The sequence below is a fragment of the Larus michahellis genome, chromosome 8 (assembly GCF_964199755.1).
Source record: "Larus michahellis chromosome 8, bLarMic1.1, whole genome shotgun sequence".
Classification (NCBI taxonomy): Eukaryota; Metazoa; Chordata; class Aves; order Charadriiformes; family Laridae; genus Larus; species Larus michahellis.
The window spans coordinates 29,055,043-29,078,058 of NC_133903.1; the positions used below are offsets into that span (position 1 = coordinate 29,055,043).

The window sequence follows — 23,016 nt, forward strand, 5'->3', positions numbered from 1 at the left end:
GAGAGTAGTCTTCATTAATACAAAACAAGGCTGAGAGTAAATAATTGGTTTCAGTATTTTATCAGATGCAAACCACACTTTTCAGTGTGTCTGCATGGGGAAGAGGGGTGGCTCCACTGGAGAGCTTCTTGGTTTGGCTGAGTGAGTGCAAACAAACCTGCGGAGATGTGATTCACCCAGACCAGAACATGGGATTTGTGTCTGTCATCCCTTTTTTTCATAACAGATAGTAAGTCATGACTCAGGAATAATTGAAATACTGTTTCTGTACCTAAAGATTAAACTGAGCTATGTTGTCAACAACAAAGAGAGTATTTCATATTGCCTCCCTGTACGGGTAGGATGAAGCCTGGGAGCACTTGGGTTTACACAGTTTCTGGGTGGTACCGTAAGTACTACACAAGAAGGAAGACTGGAGGAGAGAGGGAATCACTGGTAATTTCCATTGCACTATGACACGTCCCAGAGCCCTGGTGGGCACTGTTAGAGAGGATATACCAAAGAGAATTGCTTTGACAGGTTTTCTGGTTAACCAGATGCATTTAATAAGTGATAACAATGTTTGAAATTAACAGGTGTATTTGCGAAGAACAGCTTTTATGCACAAAATTGCAGCAGAAGCAGCAGAGGCTGCGTCTCTCTCTTGATGGTGAGCATCCAACCTGGCAGCCGGTACTGACATCCAGCTTTGCCGATTCACAGGGCTCAAGTAGATTGTCTGCAATTTTAGACGTTTATCTCAATCAAAGGTTGCATTTATCTTGGACTTGGGATGAAGTTGATCCATGAGCTGAACACTGAAATTATTTTGTGAACTCGTTTTGCTGCTAAAGTGATGGGCTATAACATCATATATCTGCATACATAGCTGGCTGGTGGGCTGGATAATAGTAATTTTCAAGCTCAGTACTGAACTGAATTTGTTGAATAACATTAAGGCACGCAGTAAGGCACCACAACCCTTCCTCTTCATAGCACCATTGCTTGCACTGAGTAGCTTTTGAATGGGGTTTTCAAAAAATACCACAATCAGTGATACAAATCTCTTTGGAGGTCTGGGGAATTTATATAGTTTATCATTTAAGAGTGTCCCCAGTTGCGGGTTGTACTCCTGGCTGGTGAAGCACCACGTGTGATCAACCAGTCTTTTTATATTTACTTCTGATGGCTTTTCTTGTGGCCTTGTGGAAGACATACAAGGACAAAGTCATTCATTCCTGTTGTGTCTCAATACTTCACACTTGTTTGAAGTGCAGGGTGTACTGCCATTCAGCATGCACAATGCTTATTGTTTCTTTTAGGTTTTATTTTGTCTAGGGTTTGCTTTGATACAGCAAATCATCTACTTTTTTTACAGCTCGTGTCCCTCGGGGCACAAAGTATGTTTTCCAAAAGGCTTAAATGGTTTAAGAAGATAAATTCCTCAGACCTCCAAAGAGATTTGTATCACTGATTGTGGTATTTTTTGAAAACCCCATTCAAAAGCTACTCAGTGCAAGCAATGGTGCTATGAAGAGGAAGGGTTGTGGTCATCTTGCTACTCTTGGAAGGGTCATCTTGCTACCAAACACCAATATTTAAGTGGAATAACATCTTTTATGGCAAGTCCTTACCTCTTTCTCTTCCTAGCTTCCAAATGGCTGAAGCCCAGTAAGTGTGAGTGGCGCCTCTCTTGTATGCCACCTGAGAAGTTATTGTTTTCTGACCTTTTTTCCTGAATTCTCCTGACCTGCATCTGTACTGGCCATTTGACAAAATGTTGTTGAGAGCAGAGGAGCGCGGTGGGGCGAGCTAGCCAGGCTGTGCATGACCATCTCACCAGGCTGAAAGCCAGTGACTACACCAGCAGAAATTCCTGGTAGAACTTGCCAAAGCCTGTCCTTATTTTTTAAAGTTGGATGTCAGTTTATTTCAGTTAAAGCAGTGAAACCCAAAATAACAAGTCAGGTATTTGAAGACATGCTGTGGGTCTGATGACTTGGAGTCATCAGACTTTTAGTCTTAAAAGACATATCATAACTTATGCAAAACTTTTGTGACCAAGTGCAAGTGTGGTTCTGCATAAGGAGATGCATCATAAAGCATTAGCACAGTTTATTCTGAAGCAGGATCTAAACCCTCAAGAAAGGAGGAAGGTACCCTCACCACGTTAATTTGACAAAAATCCTTCCACCTCCATCACTGTCCTCTTTTCCTGTTGGTACAGATGCAGGCTTCTACTGGAGATGAAGAAGTTCCATATTCTCATAGGATAAACATCCATCTGGCTGCTGGGTTTCAGATCACATTTATAGAGGCTGGAGCTGTGCTGTTGCCAGAGTGGGAAAGTTGGCCTTGCTCCATATAAACAGCTCTGACTAAGCAAGCCACACTAAATTTGGAAAAGAATTAGGGGAACTCATTTTTCAACTGCCCTGGAGTATTTTATCTCCAGTTGCCCCATGTTATCATTTTATGGGAAGAGTTTCTATTACTCATGACTGTTTCCATCATGTTTGTTTTCAGATAGTGTATTTTTATCTTCTGTAAACGAAAACAGTTTAAAAGATCCATCGGTGAACAATGGATCAAGAGTCTGTCTGCTTCTCTTCCCACCCGCAGGTAGCGTTGCAATTCCTGTTGAGCTGAACAGTGCAAGGCCAGGTCGTCGTGTGGTGCCACTGACAATCTCTTCAAAAAAACCTTTTCTTCTAATTTTAAGAGGGAATAGTATTTCTGATACAGAGACCCTTTGCTACAAGTAGTGCAAAGACTGGAACAAACAGCATGAAACATTTGCTCTGCCATTCATGTTTGGATTGATTGTAAATATATTCTGCAGGTAGAAATCTCATCGATACCATATTTCTCACTTATGTGTATTATGAATTGCATAGTTCCTTTCGTTTTGGTCATCGTGCTTTAAGCTGATCTAAGAAATGTTGACACTGAAGAATCACACTTCTGAGCCCTTTTAGCCGTAATTGAAAGATTTTGCCAAAATTGCAGGTATTTCCTGCGATTGTTGGGGTTTTTTTTTCCCAACACCAGAATTTAGTTCTTTGTCCCACTTCCTCTACAAAGTTTTACTGCAGGATGCAGGCAGCAGTCGAGTGAGGTCCAGTGTCCCACAGCCCTCTCTAAGAGATTTAAGAGGCTGCTGCAAGCTGGAAAAGAAAAAGCTGTGGTGGAAAATAGGGGCAAACCCTCAGCAGGAAACTCCACCGGGGCTGGGGCCAACAACATCCTACTGCTGGCTGGGACCAGAAGAAAAAAACAAACATAATGCTGTAAAGAAGGTTTTTGGGAAGCTTTGTCCTTATTTGGAGAATAAGCTTGTGCCTCTTCCCAAAGCAGGCTAGTTTTTAAAAGGCTGTCAGAGGGGCAGGGATTTTCTGCTTCAGCAGCACCGGTATCCTGCTATTATACACAAGCACATCCCATGACCAGTAGGTCTCAGAAAGTCTGGCCTCTTAAAACTGGAGGGTTGGAGTCCAGATTGTCACCTGGTGTCATTAAATACCGCAGCTATCTGAATTGGTGAAGTTACCTCTAATGGCTTGGTAGTGTCCCAAGCAAGGAGCAAATCTGAGCTGGGCCTGAAATAAGCACCTTACAAAATCTTTTGCCATTGGCCATCTCCGAGAACTCCTTAGCAAACTAGCTGTTTTTCCATGGCAGTCTCAGCCGCACAGATTTGGATTTCTTAAATGGAAATAAGGTAGCCAATCTTGGATTTTTTAAATGGAAATAAGGTGGTAAATCTTGGACCATAGCACCTTTTCCACCAGAGCATCCCATGCACTTTCTCCTGTAAAATCCCATGTGCTTCTTATTGTAATGTTCCAAGGCTTTTCTCTTTCTTTAACTGTATTTATTTTGGTCTTCAAAATTATTTAAGATGAAAAAAAGGCATGAACATGCCTGAACTGATATTTAAACTTAATTTTTTAGTGAGAAATGGCAGTAAAATCAGTAGTAATCCAGGAAGTTTTGCAAGGTTACTTTAGAAGGACTATGCCTATATGCTGGAAACAACAAATGTGTCAAGAGCTCTCTGATTTCATCCTGGCTGCTGCGGATTCACAGCCTGTTGTATAAAACACAGAAACATCATGAAAACTCCCAGTGAATCCTTTTTGGTGGCAGTGCTGGTGTGTGGCTGGGAGGAGTTTGTGAATTTGGGAACATCATCACAGGATGTGGGTGGTTCAGCTTTTGCAGGACTCTGGAGGTCAATGGTGCTTCTTTTGGCCTTTCAGGAATGCGGAATACCAGTCCTGGTTTGGGAGCCCATGTATATAAAGGCTTCAAGAAATCACAGTTTGGGAACTACCAGTTTTTTGCTCTTATACAGAAAATTTGATATTTTTTTTTCCCCAAGAAGAACAAAATAAAATTTTGAAAGCATCAAAATTGCTTGAGGGGTGAAATTATGTTTCTCGGTTGTATGCTCAGAAAAAAAACCTTGTCATGGGAAGAAAGGGATTTTTCCAGTGTCCAGGGCAGTCTGGGTGCTATCTAGATCATAGTTCAGGTTTTGGTTTTCACATTGCCACCGACTTGTTTAGTCACATATGTGCACATGGCTTTAACTTTTAGCTTCACTTCCCTGTCTGTAAAGCTTTTTTTTTATAGGGTTAGTGAGTTAATTACTTGTAGATTGCTTTAAGATTCCCAGAAATGAGACTGTCGGTGTGTTTATTGCTGTTATTGCTACTGATGAGATCTTGATCTTAGCAAGACAATACAAGATTAGTGTTTATTGCAGCGTGACTGAGTATCTGTTTACATTAAAACAAAGAAGAAACTGCAGTGCCCAAGCTTAGAAAACATACAGTGTAGGAGCTTTGAGTCGGCTTTAATATCTGATTATGTGATAAAATTGGCTTATAAGGCTAAACACTAGGCAGCATCACTTGTGTATACGTTTCTTTGAAAACCTTATCAGCTCTGGAACACCCAGGGCTCTGTGGCAGTATGTCCTAGGGAGAGGCAGATAGCATCTTTTCTTAGATAAAGGGATTTGGGATACGTTTTTCCCACTGTTAGAAGGAAAAACAACGTCCAAAACCCATTGTTTTCTTTATATCATTAAGACTTGGATAAATTCGCTCCGCGCTCAGTTATCACAACAGCCGAATGCATCTCTGAGGGTTTCCTGATCTGTTGTGCAGCAAGTGGCCTTTGCTGCACCTGGGCAATGTTTTGCTCGTGATAAATGCTTTGGTTCTGCATTACAATTTCTGAGCTGATGGACATTAAATACAATTAAATCTCTATTTCTGCTTCAGGAAAAACAGAGGCCGTCATCAAAAACTTCAGCCCGCACTACAGACGCCAGTATGCGGTGGCTTTCTGCAAGCACATTCAGGATGAGCTGGAGCAGCACCGGGATTCCCAGTCCCGGTTCCTGAAAACCAAGGTAGGAGGGCACGTAAGCCCTTTCCCATCCTGAAGCTGCCATACAGCTCTGCTCTCCTGCATGAAATAATTAATGCATTAACTATTTAAATCACACATTTAGTAGTCATAATGTATGAAAACCATGAGCTGGAAGTGTATCAGCTACCAACTGGGCTCGGTTTTCTTGTTTTTCCCAGTGTTGAATGCCCCCAAGTAAAGTTAATAGGTGGTACAGATACTCAAAGCTTTTAAAAATCAAGCCCAAAGTATTTTTAAAGTTACTTAAATGTTTCTATACGTACAAGCATTGTACAGAAGTGTTGTTTCAGCTTTACGTGTGCGCTTTCTTATATATAACCCAAGCATACACAATAGATTTGCAAGTGCAGATGTGGGATTGGGTTCAGTTAGGTTTTAGGTGGAAAAGTGCATTTGAGTGCAGGTTTGAAGTTTATTTTTGAAAATTCATCTTTGCTTTGGTTGTGTTTGGTTGTCTCATTGTAGCATGAGAAGAACCATGACACAAGTTTCTGGTACCAAGCATGCGTTTCATCAAGGTAGAGTTGGATGCTTGGGCAGAAATTTATGTAGGAAACTTAATTAACCCTTTCAGCCATGGTTACAGGGTTCCATCAAGAAGACGGTAATAATCCCCCCTGTGAAGTGAGCTACAGAGAGCTGGTTTTTATTAAAGGAGAGACAAAAAGAGACAAAAATGTCTTTATTAGAGGAAAATGCAGAGAGCCAACCTTCAATATTAAGCAGATACAAATCTAAGTTTTTTGTCCATATTGGAAATCAAGGGTTTCCAATGCTCTTGAAATGAATAGGGTAAAGCCATGAGGTGGGGTAATAGAAGAACCTTGTCTTTCAGAAAGATGTGTGTCAGTTACAAGAGCACAGGTGCAGAAGTGTTACAAAGAAATGGGAAATAATGTATTATTTTATAATAAAACTCTGCTGCAGAAATGAAATGTTTTCATTGATGTTATCTAGCGGGAAATAGGAGATAATGAACTACAGGTCATTTTGCATTCAGTGTGCCAACCAAAAGGTAAATAAGAACGTCTCTGTCTTAGAAGTCTGGAAGTATTTTTGGAAGGCAGAGCTCCTCTGCTGCCTCCTCACCTCAGGCTAGAAGAATATGATTGCATATGTAGTATCTGCCCGAATCAGAGAAGTTTATGACTCCAAATTGCATTTGAAGACTCAAAAACCCTTGTAGCAGTCTTATGGAAACGTAGAAATAAAAGCTTCAAAATGGTCAGTAATCCAGAGTTATTTCAAGTCTAGAAAATTGTCTTTGTAGCCTCCGGCAGAAGTTGGGACAGTCTTATATGAAGCAGAGCTGCTGCATTTTGCTGAGGACCTGAAGAAGTGGAAGGACAGATATGTCGTTATCAAAACCGACTACACGGTGGATTGCTTTGAGACTAAAGAGGTAAATGCTTCTTCCTCTTGTGTTCTTCTGCACTCCCAAAGAAACTGATATCAAGTGAATTGGCCACTGCTGCTGCCTTAAATGAAATATTGTCCTTGGCGACGTGGCTCCAGCCTTGTGGAGATGGCTGGAAGCTCCACAGGGGTGGCTGAGTGTCTTACATTGGTTATACACGCTGGCAAGAATTAGCAAATAATTTTATCAGCGTTTTGAACCTTCCTTATAACAGACGCTTCTCATCTGTATGTCATTGTAATACGTCCCTGTGCTTCTGCTGTTGGGTTTTAAGTAGCAATTTTTGGGTTGCTTCAGGTTGACTACAGTGAAGCTTTTCATTTGTTAGCTGCCATAGTCAAACTAGTCCTGGCTGACAAATCAAACAAACAGGACTTAGAAGAAAATCCTATCCTTTTCGCCTCCCTTCTATCCCTGACTTCATCACTGTTTGTGAGCACTGAGACTATATTTTTAAATATGTTTTTTAGATTTAACCATATTTTAGATTTAACCATATTTTAGACTTGATGTTTCCAGGTAATATATCCAAAATTCAGTCTGACAAAAAAAATTTCCTTTGGGGAATATCCCTATGCATTAGCTTTGTAAATGAGTTGTGTGCTTTGTGTTTTCCCTCTCCTTAATCGCTATTTGACTCCCTCTCTCTTGATTTTCCAGGCCTACCAGAAAGGAGCCAGCCCTAAATATCATGTTCTTCCTGCAGGAGGCAAAGTACTGACTTCAGAAGAAGATTACAATTTGCTGTCTGATAAACATTTTCCAGATCCTGTTGGTAAGCCCTCCTTGAAGCTGAACTGCCAAACCCCAGGCTCTCTTCCTTACGTAGACCTCTTCTGGGCAGGCTTTCAGGCTAGTCTCTAAAATGGGACAACAGAAAATGCACGCAGCCATTTTTCTAAGTCAAACCACAGTTCCAGAGTGGACACACACAGATGCTATAAGCTAACGTTCAGAGAAATGCTGGCTCCCTTTTTTTCCCCAGCATCCTGGCACAAAGCTGCTGGAAGCTGTGCAGAAGCAGGGCAGGAACCACACCACCATTGTTCCCAGGCTTTGTTAATATTCCTGGTTTATTTGTTTCCATTTTTAGATGCCAGCTGCCTGTGTTGACTCACAGTTGATAAAAAGTCCCACTGAGAGGGCAGGAAGGTTGCTGCTGCTGAATTTGTTGTTTCTGGGATGGGAACTGCTGTGGTCCTGCCTGCTCCCACCCCACTACACAAAGATGGAGAAAATCGGGGCCTTAAGGGAGTGGATCTCATGTTGCAGAGTCAGATATGAAAAATGAGATGCCATGTAAGCAACGGGATAAGGGCAACATGTAGACAAGGATTATTTTTTTTAAGTCCTGCCTCATACCTTAAAGTTATGACTGTTGGGAGGTGTCCCTTTACACCCACTTCCCAAGGTGTAGGGTGGTCAGAGGGTAGCATGGGGCCGTGGTGCCTGGACGCGTCCTCCATGTGTCACCACAGCTCCACAGGAGTTGGGGTTGAGTGACGCTGAGCAGCTGAAGGCCACTTGCACGAGCTTCCTATGGCTTTCCCTTCACAGAGTGGCTCAGTTAGTCTTTTATGGCCCTTCTCCCCTTCTGTGCGATGCTGAGCACCCTCCAAGATGAACTACTTGTGGCTGGGCTCTTCATGCCTGGCACTGAGAGAAAATTGGGTTTGGTCATCCATGAAGGGTGTTGTACAGCATCGCCTGTGCGCACTGACTCAGAGCAGGTCGAAACTGAAGCTACTTAATACTTTCTTTGCTTCGTCTTCAAGGGCTTGAAGTGACAGTTCACAAGGCCATCTTGCAGTTGTGTTTGGAAACCCTGGAGGCGAGGGAGCCGCTACTGTTCCTACATGGTTTAATGCATTTTTTTTCTATACGTTAAGATCATACCAGAGTTGCCCACTAACTTACTTTTTGCCATGAAAACCTTTTCCCTAGCTGTTACAATCCAATGAAGTATTTACTTTGAAATATTACCAAAAATGTGTACTTTATGTCCACCTTGAATACAAAAGAAGAAGACATCAAGTTGCTATGGTATAGCATAGAGAGGTGGTTGGTGCCTGCTGAGTTTGCCCGTCCCTGCTGCATCCCCCTGCCCTCCATGCCTGATTACTTGGATCAAGAAGGAGACGTGATTTTTTCATGTCGCATGCTTCTGTACAAGCAAAGGTCTGTTCTCACTGTCGTGGCAGAGGAAAAGGGCCAAACTCCCCAAGAAACCTGCAGATTTCAAATGGAGATGTGTTCTTTGTGTAGGGTCGAGTGAGAAGGAAGTCGCTCAAGCCTTTGTTCAGCTGCCGAAGGAGTTCCCGGTGTACCTGTGGCAGCCCTTCGCCCGACACAGCTACTATTGCTTCCCGGAGCCAGAGGCTCAGAGGCAGTTCAGCGCCGTGCTGGGGGACTGCGTGAGACACTCAAACCACGGTGAGTACAGAAAGGGCCTCTTCCTCTACGTCATTCACCCCGGCGAAGATTTAAATAGCTCTTATAACAAAAAAGCTGTAGAAAAATGCACGTCACTTATGAAAGGTGCTTGGCTTCCAGTGCCTTGAGGAACGCATTAGCACATCTCTTCTTGCTTTGCTGGGAGCGATGTTAGGTGGGATTTGAGCTGCAGTGTAGGAAGCCTGGATAGGAATCATGGGAACTGCTTTGAAAGTGGCCTTCCCCTCTCTGTCAGCTTATTTAAATCCAGTGTCGTGATACAAAATCATGCAAGAGTTTTATTAAATGCTGCACGGCAAACTCTCACCTATATTTGCAAGCTTGACAAATGCATCATAGATATAGTAGACCAGGTTTATACAACGTGGAGGGAATGCAGTACATTTCTGTAATGTCATACATATATCAGCAATGGTCAAACATCCTGTGTTTTCTGCGGGTGTTTAGATGGCAACTCAAGCCCCAGCCATGCTTAAGCTTTGCAGGAGGGACATAATTGGTGTGTAAGACAAAGTAATGATTGTTTGCACAAGGGTAAATTTTAAATCTCAGTCTCAGAGTACGTTAGACTCATTCTCAGAGTACATTAGATCTCTCAGTCTCGGAGTACGTTAGACTAGAAAACTTTAAAAAAAACCCCAACTTGTGATTGCTGGGATTATAAAAACAACCTTGCTCCCATGAAATTGGAAGAGCATTTATGAGTTGGATCCTTCAGAAAAAGAAATGCTTTCCTGTTTTTCAGATGACTTTTCTCTTTTTCCATCAAGCTGGCCTGGTTCTCCCACTGGTGTCCAGGCTCTTCCATGCCTTTAGCGTTGCTTTTGAGTCTCATCTGCTCCTGCTGCCCTTGGAGGGAGATGTGAACACTCGGGAGCTTCTCCAGCCATCTCAGCTACTTGGGCCTGAAGCCCGTGCTTATAGATAAATGAATTGAGAGTGCAGTGTGTAAATGATCCCTTTTGCTTACAGAAGTGGCTCCCAGTCTGTTTTTTTTTAGCTGTCACTAAGCTGTCAGCTTCACCCCATTACCCTCAGACGGCTGTCTCGTACTGTCCTCCCCAAATCCTTCTCAACTGCCATCTCTTTTCCCTTGTCTCCACTGCCAAAGGCATTCCTGCTCTCCTCTAGGACTCCATTCCCATGAGAAAAACACACATTACTGTATTTTTAGGCAGTTCCCTAAGATGTGCAGTTAGTTATTTGTGTGGTGCTTGGTTGGTGGCAGATGCCTTCTTCGCAGGACGTGCACGATTCTTGATGCTGATGCTAGCCAGGTGATGTCTGACACTCAGTCCCCACTTCCAGCTCATTTCCAAGCCATGCTGAAGGTGGTGGGACACAATGTGCGCTTCTTGTGCTGACAGCCTCGTACAAACTGGAGGAAGCAGCTCCCATGCAAATCTGCGTAGGTGTGGAGAGGCTGGGTGCTAAGACACCCTCGTAGGCAAATACCCAGTTACGGGGACTATAAAAACTGTTCCATGGCTAGGGAAGCATCAATCTAGAAGGAACACACCTTTGCTTGGCATCTCCAGATAGCTTAAGTCTCAATAAATATTCCATATATAGCTGCCAGAGGAACCCTAATCCCCACAGTGTGCTTGAGGGCAAAGCCTGCCTCTGGTTTTTGTTTCTGATTCGCCTGGTTTTAGCTGCGGCAGTCAGACAGTATGAAAGTGCTCTGGACTTTGGAAAGCCACCCCTTTGCTCCTCACCAGGGTTTGGTGAGGAGATGGGGATACAATCAAGTTTTCCTGGCACTGTCAGTCTTCCATGACTTGAAGCCTGTTCGTTAGGTTTGGGGTTTTTCATTTCTCTCTTCTGGAGCAAGTGTAACAGGCTTGACAAAGATTTTGGCAGCCTTTTTTTTCTTTAAGTTCAGCACATCGCTCTAGGGGCCAATTCTGAATTGGCAGAAACTGGGTCTAGATGACCTAACAGGTCTTTTCCATCTTCAGTGCCTGCGAGTCTGTGTTTTATTATATTTCATATGGCTCAGCTATTGCTCATTGATGCATCTGTTCCAGCATTTATCCCTCTCAGCTTTTTCTGTGGTCAAATTTTTATCTGACAGAAGATGCTTAGTGACACTGGGGTGCCTTCATCAAGGCTGATCCTTTCTGTCACACAGACTGAAATGGGAGCCCCTGTTTTCTGCGTTTCTTGGAGTTACACCATCTCCTAGAAACCTAGGTGCTGCGAGTGGAAAAATGATGACTGACCAGTACCCCAGTAACCCAGTTTCAAGGACTTCGTATTGATTTATATTTGTTCTCACATGACTGAAATATGTTACTTTATTAATACATTTTAAAGCCTTATTTGCAAACAATTCTGCCTACAAAAAACAGATATCTGAACAATCCATCAAAATTATAGGTATGTGCAGGAATAGAACGCATAATAAGGCTTGTGATATAAAAATTGGCTGTGCTCTTTTATTAAAAAAAATTGAAAAGAGAGGAGAAATGTGAAAAATCCTTCGAGTTTGATTGTGGAATATATTTTAGTGGGATAAGGAGCCCTGGCCAAGGCACAATTTGCCTCACTTCTTCTAAAAAGTGCCGAGTTAACTTTTGCCAGGGTGAATTTGGCAAAGGCAGGATAAAGACAGATGTAATGTCTGATCAGAAGTTGCCTTTCTGTCTTCTCTATAATCTGCTACTTTTGGAAGGGAATATATCGCACTGGGCTTTAGCCAAAATCTTGGAGAAGTTTTTGGTTTCTCCCAGGAAGCAGAATTAAATACTGTCTCTTGCTGAACAGAAAATGGGAGTGAATTGGCGTGTGGTCTTGTGATGGGAGCCACCCTGGCATTCAGCTGTTTCCCCTCTTTAGAGGCCCTCTGTCATAAATAACCAGTCCAGCCTGTGTTTCTGGGTTTTCTGGTCAGAACCCAAGGTCAGCAGAATAATTACAAAAGCGTTTGGATTTAGTGATCGCTGCTTGCAAATATGATTCAGATGTATGGAATTTAGGTTCTCCTCCTCCCCCCAAATTTTCCTATTGTGTTTGTCTTTCCTTTATGCTAATTAATAAGGGTTTGCAGTTCGAGAGGACAATGATTTCTGTCATTATCGATAGAATTTCTTGAGTACAGTTCAGATAAGGCATATTTAAAACCTTTAAAATGAGCCTAAGCCAATCAGGACCTGACTGGTCATGGCTTTAAAAACATTCTAGCTCAATCGGACACATATGCTGAGATTTTGTGAATTACGCTGACTCTGAAAGGTGATTGACTGATTAATCTGCATACAGAAATCGTCCCAGTTCAGTGATTCATCTGGGCAGCTCCCGCTCTGCTCTTTGCAAGTTGGCTTTCATGAAGCCTCAGGATTTGGGGAGGAGATCAAAGGCTTTTTGAGTTTTAAGTTGTGAGGTCATGTGATTAAGGGATAATTAATGAAAACACAAGTGCCCAGGGAGCAGCGATGAACCCCAACAGACTGATGGGTGCAGAGGGAACCCCGATGCGGCTGCTCCAACGCTCAGCTGGTGCGGGACTCACTGTAGGATGGAGGGGAAGAGCATTTGAGGATTGTGTAAAGCGTATTATGGGATGTTTTCCAGGAGAGTGTGGGAATGTGCGAGATTTACTGTGGGATGTTTAGGGGAAGCACCAAAGGTGGGAAACGGGAAGGATCCAAGTGGGTTGGAGAAGAACAAGTATGGAATACTAGAGGAAAGAAGGGGATAAATGGAGCCAGTTGGGTGCGAATAGCAGACTGGTCAGTATGCTTCTCCAGTCAAGCCCCATGCTAGATCACCACAGTCTGTCCGGTCTTCTTACTAAATTCCACTTCTAACTATTTTCCAGGGTGAGGGTGCTCTCCAGCGTGTGCGTGGGGTCCTAAGTGCCAGCAAGTAGAGAAGGAGCCACGGGGTCACGGGGACCCCACAGGTTTGAGGTGGCAGCACCTGGAGAGTCCTAGTGCCAGCAATGGGAGAACAAACCGCAGAGATCAGGGTCCCATAAGTGTGGGGCCATCATCTGGTGAGACCAGAGTGCCTTCCTAATGAGCTTCCACCAGGCGTGCATGTACCTAGGCTTCACTCACTAGCAAATTTCAAGCTGGACTACCTGGCAAGTGGGAGAGGAGGTGTGGGAGCCAGTGACCAGAGGGACCATAGGGCTGGGACCGGTACTGGAGGGACCATAGGTCCAAGCCAGGTACCAAAAAGATGTGGGAGGTCTGAGAGTTATTGCTGGGGGGAACATAGGTCTGGCCCTACTGTCAGTGGGGGCAGGTGGGGAAGGGTGTAATGAGAGCTGCAGCTATTGGGCTACCAGATTTGGCAACTCTGACATAAGCCATACTTGCATTTGATTCCCTTTGCTGGCTGAGTTTGAGTCAAATATATTTCAAAATTGCTTTTCACCATTTAGCATGTGACCCTTCGCCTGTGAAAATTAATGACTGTATAGCTTTGCTCCCAGGAAGAAAAAGATGACTGTAAATTTGCATACTCAGTACAGAGGTGCTACTACCTAATCTTGGCTGTTATCTCAAAACTGCTTTACAAAACCTCCATCAAAAAGCTTCCTTCCCTTCAAACTGTTCATTCTTTACCAACAGCTTTGTCATTAAGGACTTCCGTAGGCTGCGTTAAAGAACATTGTGTGCAGCTCTGAAATGCCACGATTCATTTCTCATTGAATTTATTGCCTAGGCATAGGGTATAAAACATTATAACAGGCATATTTGCTTTTTTCCAAAGCTTTTTGGCTTTGATCAGTGAATATGATAAATGAAAGGGTAAGTTAAATTAGTTAAATGACATATAGAAAGGTAACACTGAGGAGAGGGCTCTAAATGTAGAACAGGTCAGCCAAAAATTTTTCTTTGCAGAAGAACAAAAAGCCAAGTCAATAATAAAATATGGTGGCACAGAGTAATGCGGCCTAGTGATGGCTCTTGATAAAGATAATTCCGTATGGAGAGAAGAACGTACAGTTCTCTGGGTACAGGGCTACACAATGAAACTGCCAGCCTTCGCTGTGCTAGCCTGTTCCTTATGCCCTGGGACATTTGCTGTATTTCCCCAGGGCGATAATGTAGCCTTCTCTGTTTTAGTAAAACTGAAAAATAAATGTTTCAAATGACAAATGTGTCAAGACAAAAGGTAGCTGTTGTAAAAGATGCAGTTTCAAGGGTTACTGGAGAACTCTTCCTTTCTGATCTGATCTTAGCTGGGGTGCATTTACAGTGAACTAAAGGTGGTCTTACTGGTGTTAGTAAGTAATTAGTATTGTTGACCACATTAGAATTTTTTTTATAGCTAAAGATCCTACATTACATCATTATATAGTATGTATTACTATAGTTGTTTCAGTTTTGGTTACTCATAATTAATTCAGGAGAATAACAGCAGATGACAAAAAATATAAATCCTAATACCACTTTCGTATCAACTTCCCAACAGAAGGGGCAGCAAGACAGAGAATTTTCTGCCCATAATACTATTTTTTAACTTTCCCTCCCTAAGTTTTTCCTTAATTGAGTTTTTCTTACATTGATAGGGAGGAGCTGCTGACCATTCACTGTTACTTCCAGAGAGCCTGTTCTTAAGCATCTGTGCAGGTCAGAGCTTCACCAGTGTAGGATTTTCTGCAATACTTCGCTTTATAAACTTCCCAGGTTTTTATGGCAGCTGTGCTTGAGTTGAAGTGGAGTGTGGGATGAAGCAGCTTCATTTTTTCCTCCAATTTCCTAGACTTCCGCTCCCGGTTTAGATGTGGGCTGTAGCATGCGATTCATTGGTTTGCCTTTATCTCCATGATCCCTCCACTTTCATCCACAGCTTGGGCTTACCTGGTTCCCTCTCCAGCCCCATTTTCGTAGTGAAATGGTGAGAACTGCACACCACGAATTTTGGGGGAAATTTGCTGCTGAAATGGCCTTCTAACCCCAATGGGGAAGCGCCGGCAGTCCCAGAGTGGCAATAATGAGGGAAATGCTCAAAATACTCACAGTGCTCTAATATTTTCCATTCTCTGGTTTTTAATCCTTTATATTTATATGCCCTGAAAAATCAGACTGAAGTTTCTTCCAAATGCTTATTTCATTTTTGCTATTTTAGGGGGTCTTCTTGTTTCCTATTGGAGGTTTCACTTGGTATTTGCTGCTAAAAGTGAAGAAGCCTGGCCACTTGGTGCTGGGATAGAGAGAAGTCTGCGTGATGAGAAGGAAAATACAACTAGCTAATTCTGGGAGACGCAGAGTTTCACTTCATGGTTTTATTTTCTTTCATCTGGTTTGATTTCACATCCTTATCTTGATAATCACCCTCACGACACAGGAAGCTAAGGGAATTTCAAAACCATATCCTGTCATCTCCAATTTCACCATAAATGAAAAAAAAAAATTAGAGAAATAAATACATTAAAGAAGTACAATAAAGGAATACATTAGGCAAGAGAGAAATACAAAATGTACTTTTAAACTCATGCAGGGTGTTCTGTCACAGCTTGGCTGCATCAGAACAACTAGGATGGCCTCAGATTTTTTTTCTCCATCTCTGGCTTTTAAGATTGCCATTAGCTGGGTCCACGTTTCCTTTTTCAACTCTAAGTTTAGCTGGCAGGTGTTTTTCTCATAAGTATTTCTAGCTTTCCTATGTTACATATATATAGTACATGCAGGGCTTACCAACTCTTGCACTATAATTCCAAATAATGACTGAAGCGTTGATAAAGGTTAAGAAAATGACATTAAATACTTAAGCTGAAAGATGCATGTCGCCATATACAGAGCAAAGCAGCTGTCATGAGTCCAAATAGGACTTTGGAAAGGTTTTTTAGTCTTCATGTTGCAAACAGGGCGGCTTTTCTTCTCTGGAGGAGGCAGCTGAAGAGAAGAATTTTTCTTGTTGCCTTTTCAGATGAAGGACTAATTAAAGTAGAACTGAGGAGGAAATTGCTTTTTTTGACGTTAAGGAAAAATGCCCCTCTGTACTGGGATGAAAGCAAGACCTTTCTGAAGGTTTGCAGGGTAATTTGGGGGTGGAAAAAGGTGCGAATGAAGACAGAGTATTCAGCCCATCGCCTGCCTGACTCAAACCTGGGACTTGTGTCTTGGCTTCTCTCACTGCAGCTGCTGCATTTTGATTAATTAAATCATTTTCTGGCTAGTAAGATCAGATCTGTACGCCACATGAGTGGCTGAGAGCATGGCTGCTGGTCTATCACCAGGCAGATACCCGAAGTCCAAATGGACTTTTCAAAGCTGGTGAAATATTCCTAGGAATATTAATTCTGCCATAACATTCAAAACCATTTTGCTATAAATATCTTTGACAAGGCCTGTGGGATGCTATAAAACTCGTGAAACATTTCAGGACACAATTTAGACTTTTTTGTATAATTTGGAATATGTTGCTTAGAATAAGACTATTTTTCCTTGTTCTGGGATGTTTTTGTTCTGCAACATCATTTCCTTCATTCAGAGTGGCTTTTGCTTTGCCAGTAAGCCTGCCTGCCTATACTGCAGTTAGTTAGGATTTTCAGTCTGTAGGAGGCACATTCATTCTGAAACACCAAGATGATTAATGTGCAAAAATCCTAATTGCAATGACGTTCTTCCTGCCTCTGTCACCTCCACGCCTCCGGCTGGTTTTCCTTTTCTTATGTATTACCAAGCATGGGGTGGTGTGGAGGAGCCACTGCCTTGTGCCCGCCACCCAAAACTATCTTAGGAGCTGTGAAGATGCTCATTTCTGTGGGTGTGAAGGTTGTATGTGAGCTCCGGATTCAAAGCTCCATGGCAGAAGAATTCTCACCTGCACCAGGAATAGAGAGGCTGGGTTGGAAAATGCATGGAGATTGTTGGAGATAAGCGATATTGTGATTCTTTGTGTGTGTTCATACGGTGCACTCATGTTTCAGGCTATGAAATGTGAAGCTGCTGGTCCCAGCAGAGGGAGGTACCTTGTAATCTGTCTCATGCTGCTCTGAAGAGCTTTGATACAAGCATCGCGTGCTGCAAAGCAAGTAGTTAAACCCCCTGAATGTTGATTTGATGGTCTCGGAGGGAACTTGTGCTGCAAAACTTGATTTCCTATAAATACAGCGTATTATTGCAGGGTTGTATCCTCTTTGGAAATGACCTCATCTAGCTTCTGTTAGTGGTTAGCAGCTTTCTACCACATGATCTATGAATAATATGATAGTGCATTGCTCTCAGGAAGACATCAGAGCTGTGGGGTTGATGCTTCTCAGACCCAGGGCATTATACTTCACTTAGTCTCAATTTGGATAATAATATGACAGGACTCCATTTTGTAAAAGTAAACAGTGTGTGCTTTTATTCAGAGGATTGTTTCCAGAGGTGCTGTAGCTGTGTTACAAGCCCTGTGCTATCTTTTCCTGAGGTCCAGTTCCCCAGCTCTCCTTCTCTCCCCAGGTTCAAGTGGATGGATTCACTCTCATATTCTTACCTGCCATCCCTTTTCGCTTGGGACCATTTGCTTATTTTTTGGAGAAAGAAATTTTCAGAACCTTATTTTTTGCAGTTGATGGCCATGGCCTTTCTTACTAACTTTCTGTAACATCTTACAAGCAGCAGCTCTTAAATGTTGAGCTGGGAACTCAAGTGATATTGATTTTTTTTTTTTCATTTTTATTAAAGAGTATATATAATGAAAAGCAGAGAAAGACAACAATCTGAATATATTTGAAGGAAACGAATGCCAAGGTGAAAGAGGGATGACTTGGAAGAAAATTAGGAAAAATGTAATTTGCATTTCTTATCATGAAATCTATTCTGTTCAGGGTGGCAGTGTCCAGTGGAAATAGTAAGTAGTGGAAGCGCTATCTTTTAAGACTGTTAAAACTGAAGATAAAACACTTAAAATTAAAAATATTTTTCAGCTTTATCCACCTCCTACTATCTATTTGTAGTGTCACAAGAAGGAAAGCCCTTCGTTGATATCTGTACAGATATTTTTCTTGTCCCAGGAAAATGCTATATAAGGTGATCGACAAGAAAGAGCTACAAGACAGATGTTTTGGCACTGCCTCCACCTGAGCCGGCTTTCCACCAAATAGGTGATGAAGCAAGGAAATATTGTGAGATCACATAAAAGGAAATGCAGTTTCTACTAATTTATCGTATTCCAAAAATTATAGTAAGTGACAAGCTTTCTCCCCATCAGTGAAGGCCACCAAACTTGACTCCTGGGTCATCTTAATTTCCATCCCGTGACCGTCCTCCTGCCATCCCCACTCTTTAATCAAAGTCAGCCGGGGGTTTTTGCAGATTTGAGGAGGTATTCATGGGCCCTGCTGTCTTGTAGGAGGCAACTAAAAAGTATATCAGGTTGTTAACGACTTGTGTTGGGAAGAGAAATTTGACCAAAGCTGCAGTTATTGAGGATGGTAGGCAAGAGACGGGCAAGGCTACCTTCCTACCTGTGGGCCTTTACATGAGCATCTCCTATAAATACGTCCATGAAAAATAATATCCACTGAATGCAGAATCTTTCCCCAAACTGCAGGCAGCTCTCCAGCTCAGGAACATATCTGTAGATGTGAGTGCTGCAGGAAACAGATGAAGCCGGGGTGGATTACTTCCGAGTTTTGGTAGTCAGATAACGGGCGTTATGTCAGAATCAGCATTTCTTTAATTAAAACCCGTGCTCTGTGAGCTCAGACTTCTGGATTCTGTTTTAATGCTTGTTCATCTATGTCTTTGGGCCTCAGCCTTTTGTGAAATGTCAGCCAAAAAGCTTAGATTACTCCCAGTGGTTTAGCTTGCTTTGGTAAAGCACTTTGTCCTCAGTCAATATACCTCTTCAATATTATTAGCAATAAAAGTAATAAATTTATTGTAAGAAAAGCCCATATGGGAGAAGGACATTTATCGGATGGCAATAGGGGCACTCAGTTTGTTTTGAAGAATGACATATTCAGTTTTTACACATCATAAAACATCCTGACTGCAGTTCCTTGGCTCTCGCAACAGTTAACGCAGTAATGCTGCTGCTGCGTCCAAAAATCGGCGAGTCCCAGTTTGCAGAATCAGCCAAGATGCAGAAAGGAGCTGTGAACCGCTGGCGCCTCAGGAGAGCAAACCACCCCATCAGTCCTGGGAGGTGGAAAATTCTTGCTGTCTGGTTATCGCATCTGACTGAAGTCCCACCAGGAGCTGGAGAACCATTTCCCTGCTCTTCCCAAAGACAGGCTTTTCCATGCAGTTGCATGAGCGGTACAGAAATGAGCTGTGCTGCCACTTAGATGAAGACTGGAGTTGTCACCTTTGCATTTTTTAAGGGGATAAATGATACACCATCTGTCTTCAAACACCTATTGGCGTTCCTGTTGTTTGATGACCATTTAAGCCTCTTTCATGCTGCAATAATGAGTTTTGTTAGCTTTATGAATGACAACTATTGTTCAGAGGGGCATGCAGTTTAAACTGGACTTTGAAAAACTCACTTTTTAACAGCTAGCGCAGCAGGTTAGGGAATGTAATGTTAAAGAGGCATCTTCCTTTGATTGTAATTAAGAAAAATCATCATCTAAGTGATTAACCATCAGCTGGTTTTGCGCTTTCTGCCACAAAGCACAGCAAGAGACCCAGTGCAGCAGTCTGCAGCACATACAGATACATTTGAACTGGAATGTTCGAATACAGATTTCATTTTAGCTGGATTTGCTGAAAATCCACAATTTTAGCTCGAGGCAGTGAGGTCTCGGGCACTCATCCTCTGTGGTAATGAGGCCTATTTATAGAAGTTTCTGCACAGACTTCTTCAGTGTTTTGACTGATGTAAGACTGGTCGATCTATGCCTACGGACAAGACTGAATTCACCAGGGCAATTAATTTCCACTGCTGTCTTTAGACACGCACAACAAGTGTTAGCAAGTCAAAAAAATTGTTCCGATAGCCTTTCCCGAGGGGCTTCTAAACAATGTGCCAGCAACGCATCCATCCTCAAACAAAGGTGCAGCTGTCCTGCCGTGTATGGGAGAGCACGTAGGCACTCGGGACTAAAGATTTCCTCTTTACTCACCCGTACAACCAAACTTTTCTCTGCCAAGTGACAGAGAGGGAGCCACAGCTCGTAGCCTGGAGCACCTCCTTAGGAGACTGCGAGTCCCACAGCAGCCAAAACATCGGATACGGCTGAAATGAGGAAAGAGACCCTCTTAAGTTAACACTTCCACACCAGGTGCAAGTGCACTCAGTGGGTGTCAAGTAGCTTGGTGCTCTGTGTATTATTTTGACGAGCTAAGGTTTGATATATGTTTTGGTTTTTTTTAAGAGGGATTTAAACTGTTTATATGCTGCAAGGAAGCTCATTCCTACAGACAGCTTTCTGCAGTACTGAACAAACTCAGCTGTGCCTCTGCGAGACGTGCGAATCTGGGGAGATGTATGAAGTCATGGTGTTTCCAGATGTCCTTCCATCTTTTTAAAAGGAGCTTTACAGCAGTTATTCTGTTATATTTATAAAATGAATCTATGGGTAGCAATATTTTATTTGTTATTAAAATTAGGCTCCACACTTGGATATGTAGAGATGGAGTCTCTAGGTGAGTTTTCTTATTTTAAAAATAAACAGAATAAACAGAATTTCATTTTGCTCTCCACAAATAAGCTGACGCTGTATTCATTAGCAGATGGAGAAGCTGCTTGGGTAAGTTTCAAAGTGAATGCCAGCCTGGATTAAGCAGGTAGCATCAGTCTGGGTACCTGTAAAGCCTCACTGGCCTTTTGCTGGAGGCCATTCAGTAAAGTTTGTGGCTTTGTGTGGAGTTGGATGAGGCTGACCTACAACCACTGCTGCGCCAAGCTCCCCTAACAAGCTCCACTTCCTACAAACAGCGGGGACAAGATGCCTCACTCATGATAGGTGCCAGCCAGCGTTGTCTAAGGGGAAGCCCCTGTGAGGGCTTTCAGGAGAGTGAAGCACACGTTGTCCTTTCTGCTGATGAACAATTGTTCCTGATACCACTGGGGTTCACCACCTGCCCTCTTCGCAGCTGCAGCGTCTGCTTCCATCTCCCACGCATCATTCTCTCTCTTGCACGCACGCAGGGCTACCCCAACAGCTTATTCATTGTTTTCCTTGCTCCTATGGCATAATGGAGCTGGCTGCCAAGCCTGCCGCAGTCCTCTAGCCTTTTCATAAACTGCTAGATCTGATTTACAGAAGCCCTGGCTCTTCCCTGCTGAAATCTTGGAGGATGTGCACCGCAGCTCCTTTCAGCTTGGGTACAATTCCCTTTTCTTGAGCTATATCCCATGAATGTGCCTCTGTCTTGTGAGCATCACCAACAGCTTCTGCACAGCGCAATGCTGGATGGATCTTGTTGTTCAGTGCCTTATTGCTGATGCAATCTTTTCCTCCTATGGAAAGTGAGAATAAAATTGCCTAAATTAAGCAATTGCAGTAGCCTTGAAGGATAAAGCTTCCTTTCTGCTTTGAGCTGGTTTTGTAGTAAGGCTGCCATACTCGTGTTTTTCTCCTGTGTTTACTGGCATGGGAAAGAATGCGTGATTGGGATTTTATGGTACAGCTTGATATTTTTCCCATGAACTATTCAAATGAATCGCTTCTGGATTTTTAGCACCTTCTTTCCACTTCTCTATGGAGTTGGGGACAGTCAGAACACAGAGAAAATACTACCTTGAGCATAGAGTTTAAAACTATGATCTTAGAAGGGAGACTCTTGACAGCACTGGCACATCATCATCTTGTCAGGTCCAAGATCCAGCCCTTTGGATGGTCTGTTGTCCCTTTTGGTTAGGAGGGAGCGCAGCTGTGAAGGAGGAAAACATGTGAGTCACGATCGGAGGGCTGTGGGAGCTGCAGTTCTCCCTTCCTCCAGCCAAGCCTGACCCAATTCTCGTCAAAATATTCAGAGTTCAATTTTGGGAGGACAAAAGCTTTCAGATGCAACACTCCAGCAGTTTCTCAGGTGGAACACTCCATTCTTTCATTAAAGCCGCCATCAGAGGATGTTCTCTTGACAGTGAACAGCCTGACTTACAACTCTTCTACTGATATTTTAGCATCCCGTTGCGACTTGCTATTAGAAATGCTATAAATCCTGGTGGTACCAATGAAGGAATGGTTGGGATTTTACCTGGCTGGTTTTCTCATGTTTGATCATTGCGTGATCTTAAAGAAATCGCGTGATCTTTCTGGACTTCCAAATACCTGCCAAACAGGGTTGGTATCTACCGAGCGGCACTGCGAGTGTGTTTCCTGCACCTCAGTATGTGTAACGTACCTTCCTGAAGTAATTATTACGCCCAGGGGAAATTCTGAAAGGGCAAATGCTGACGTTTGGGCTCTTAGCAGATCTGAAGCCTCATTGCCTGCCACGTAGATAAAATCTATACAGCACTGTTTTCAAGCATTAGCCAGGGTGAAGCCTTGATGAAATTAATTGTAGGTTTCTGTAGCTTTCCTTTTTGTGTAAAGCACATGGAGGAGATATGTCAGGCATTACTGCACTGTTAATCCTTCATGTTTCCCATAATTTGTATAATCCCTGTATTGCCCTTGGCATGTATGTGAGCCTCCTATAAAGCTTCTCTCCTTAGAAGTTTTATGAACAAGTTGAAAGAATTGTCTTGCTCGACAGACAAGGCTTGAGAATTTACTCTCTGATGTTTCACATAACCATTGTTTATTCATACCAGTGTCTTTCAAAGCAGCATACTTACCTTTGAGAGAATCACCAGTCTTCTTCCATCCTGTC

General features: G+C 42.8%; 1 protein-coding gene across 4 annotated transcripts in view; it reads left to right on the forward strand.

Moving 5' to 3' along the window:
- NIBAN1 (niban apoptosis regulator 1) overlaps positions 1-23,016 on the forward strand; it is a 65,091-nt gene that overhangs the window by 22,975 nt on the left and 19,100 nt on the right. For all 4 annotated transcript variants that reach the window (XM_074598017.1, XM_074598018.1, XM_074598015.1 and 1 more), the window contains exons 2-5: positions 5,274-5,404; positions 6,695-6,826; positions 7,502-7,616; positions 9,107-9,274. In XM_074598017.1, coding sequence (XP_074454118.1) covers positions 5,274-5,404; positions 6,695-6,826; positions 7,502-7,616; positions 9,107-9,274 — 546 coding nt within the window. The remainder of the gene's footprint in view (positions 1-5,273; positions 5,405-6,694; positions 6,827-7,501; positions 7,617-9,106; positions 9,275-23,016) is intronic.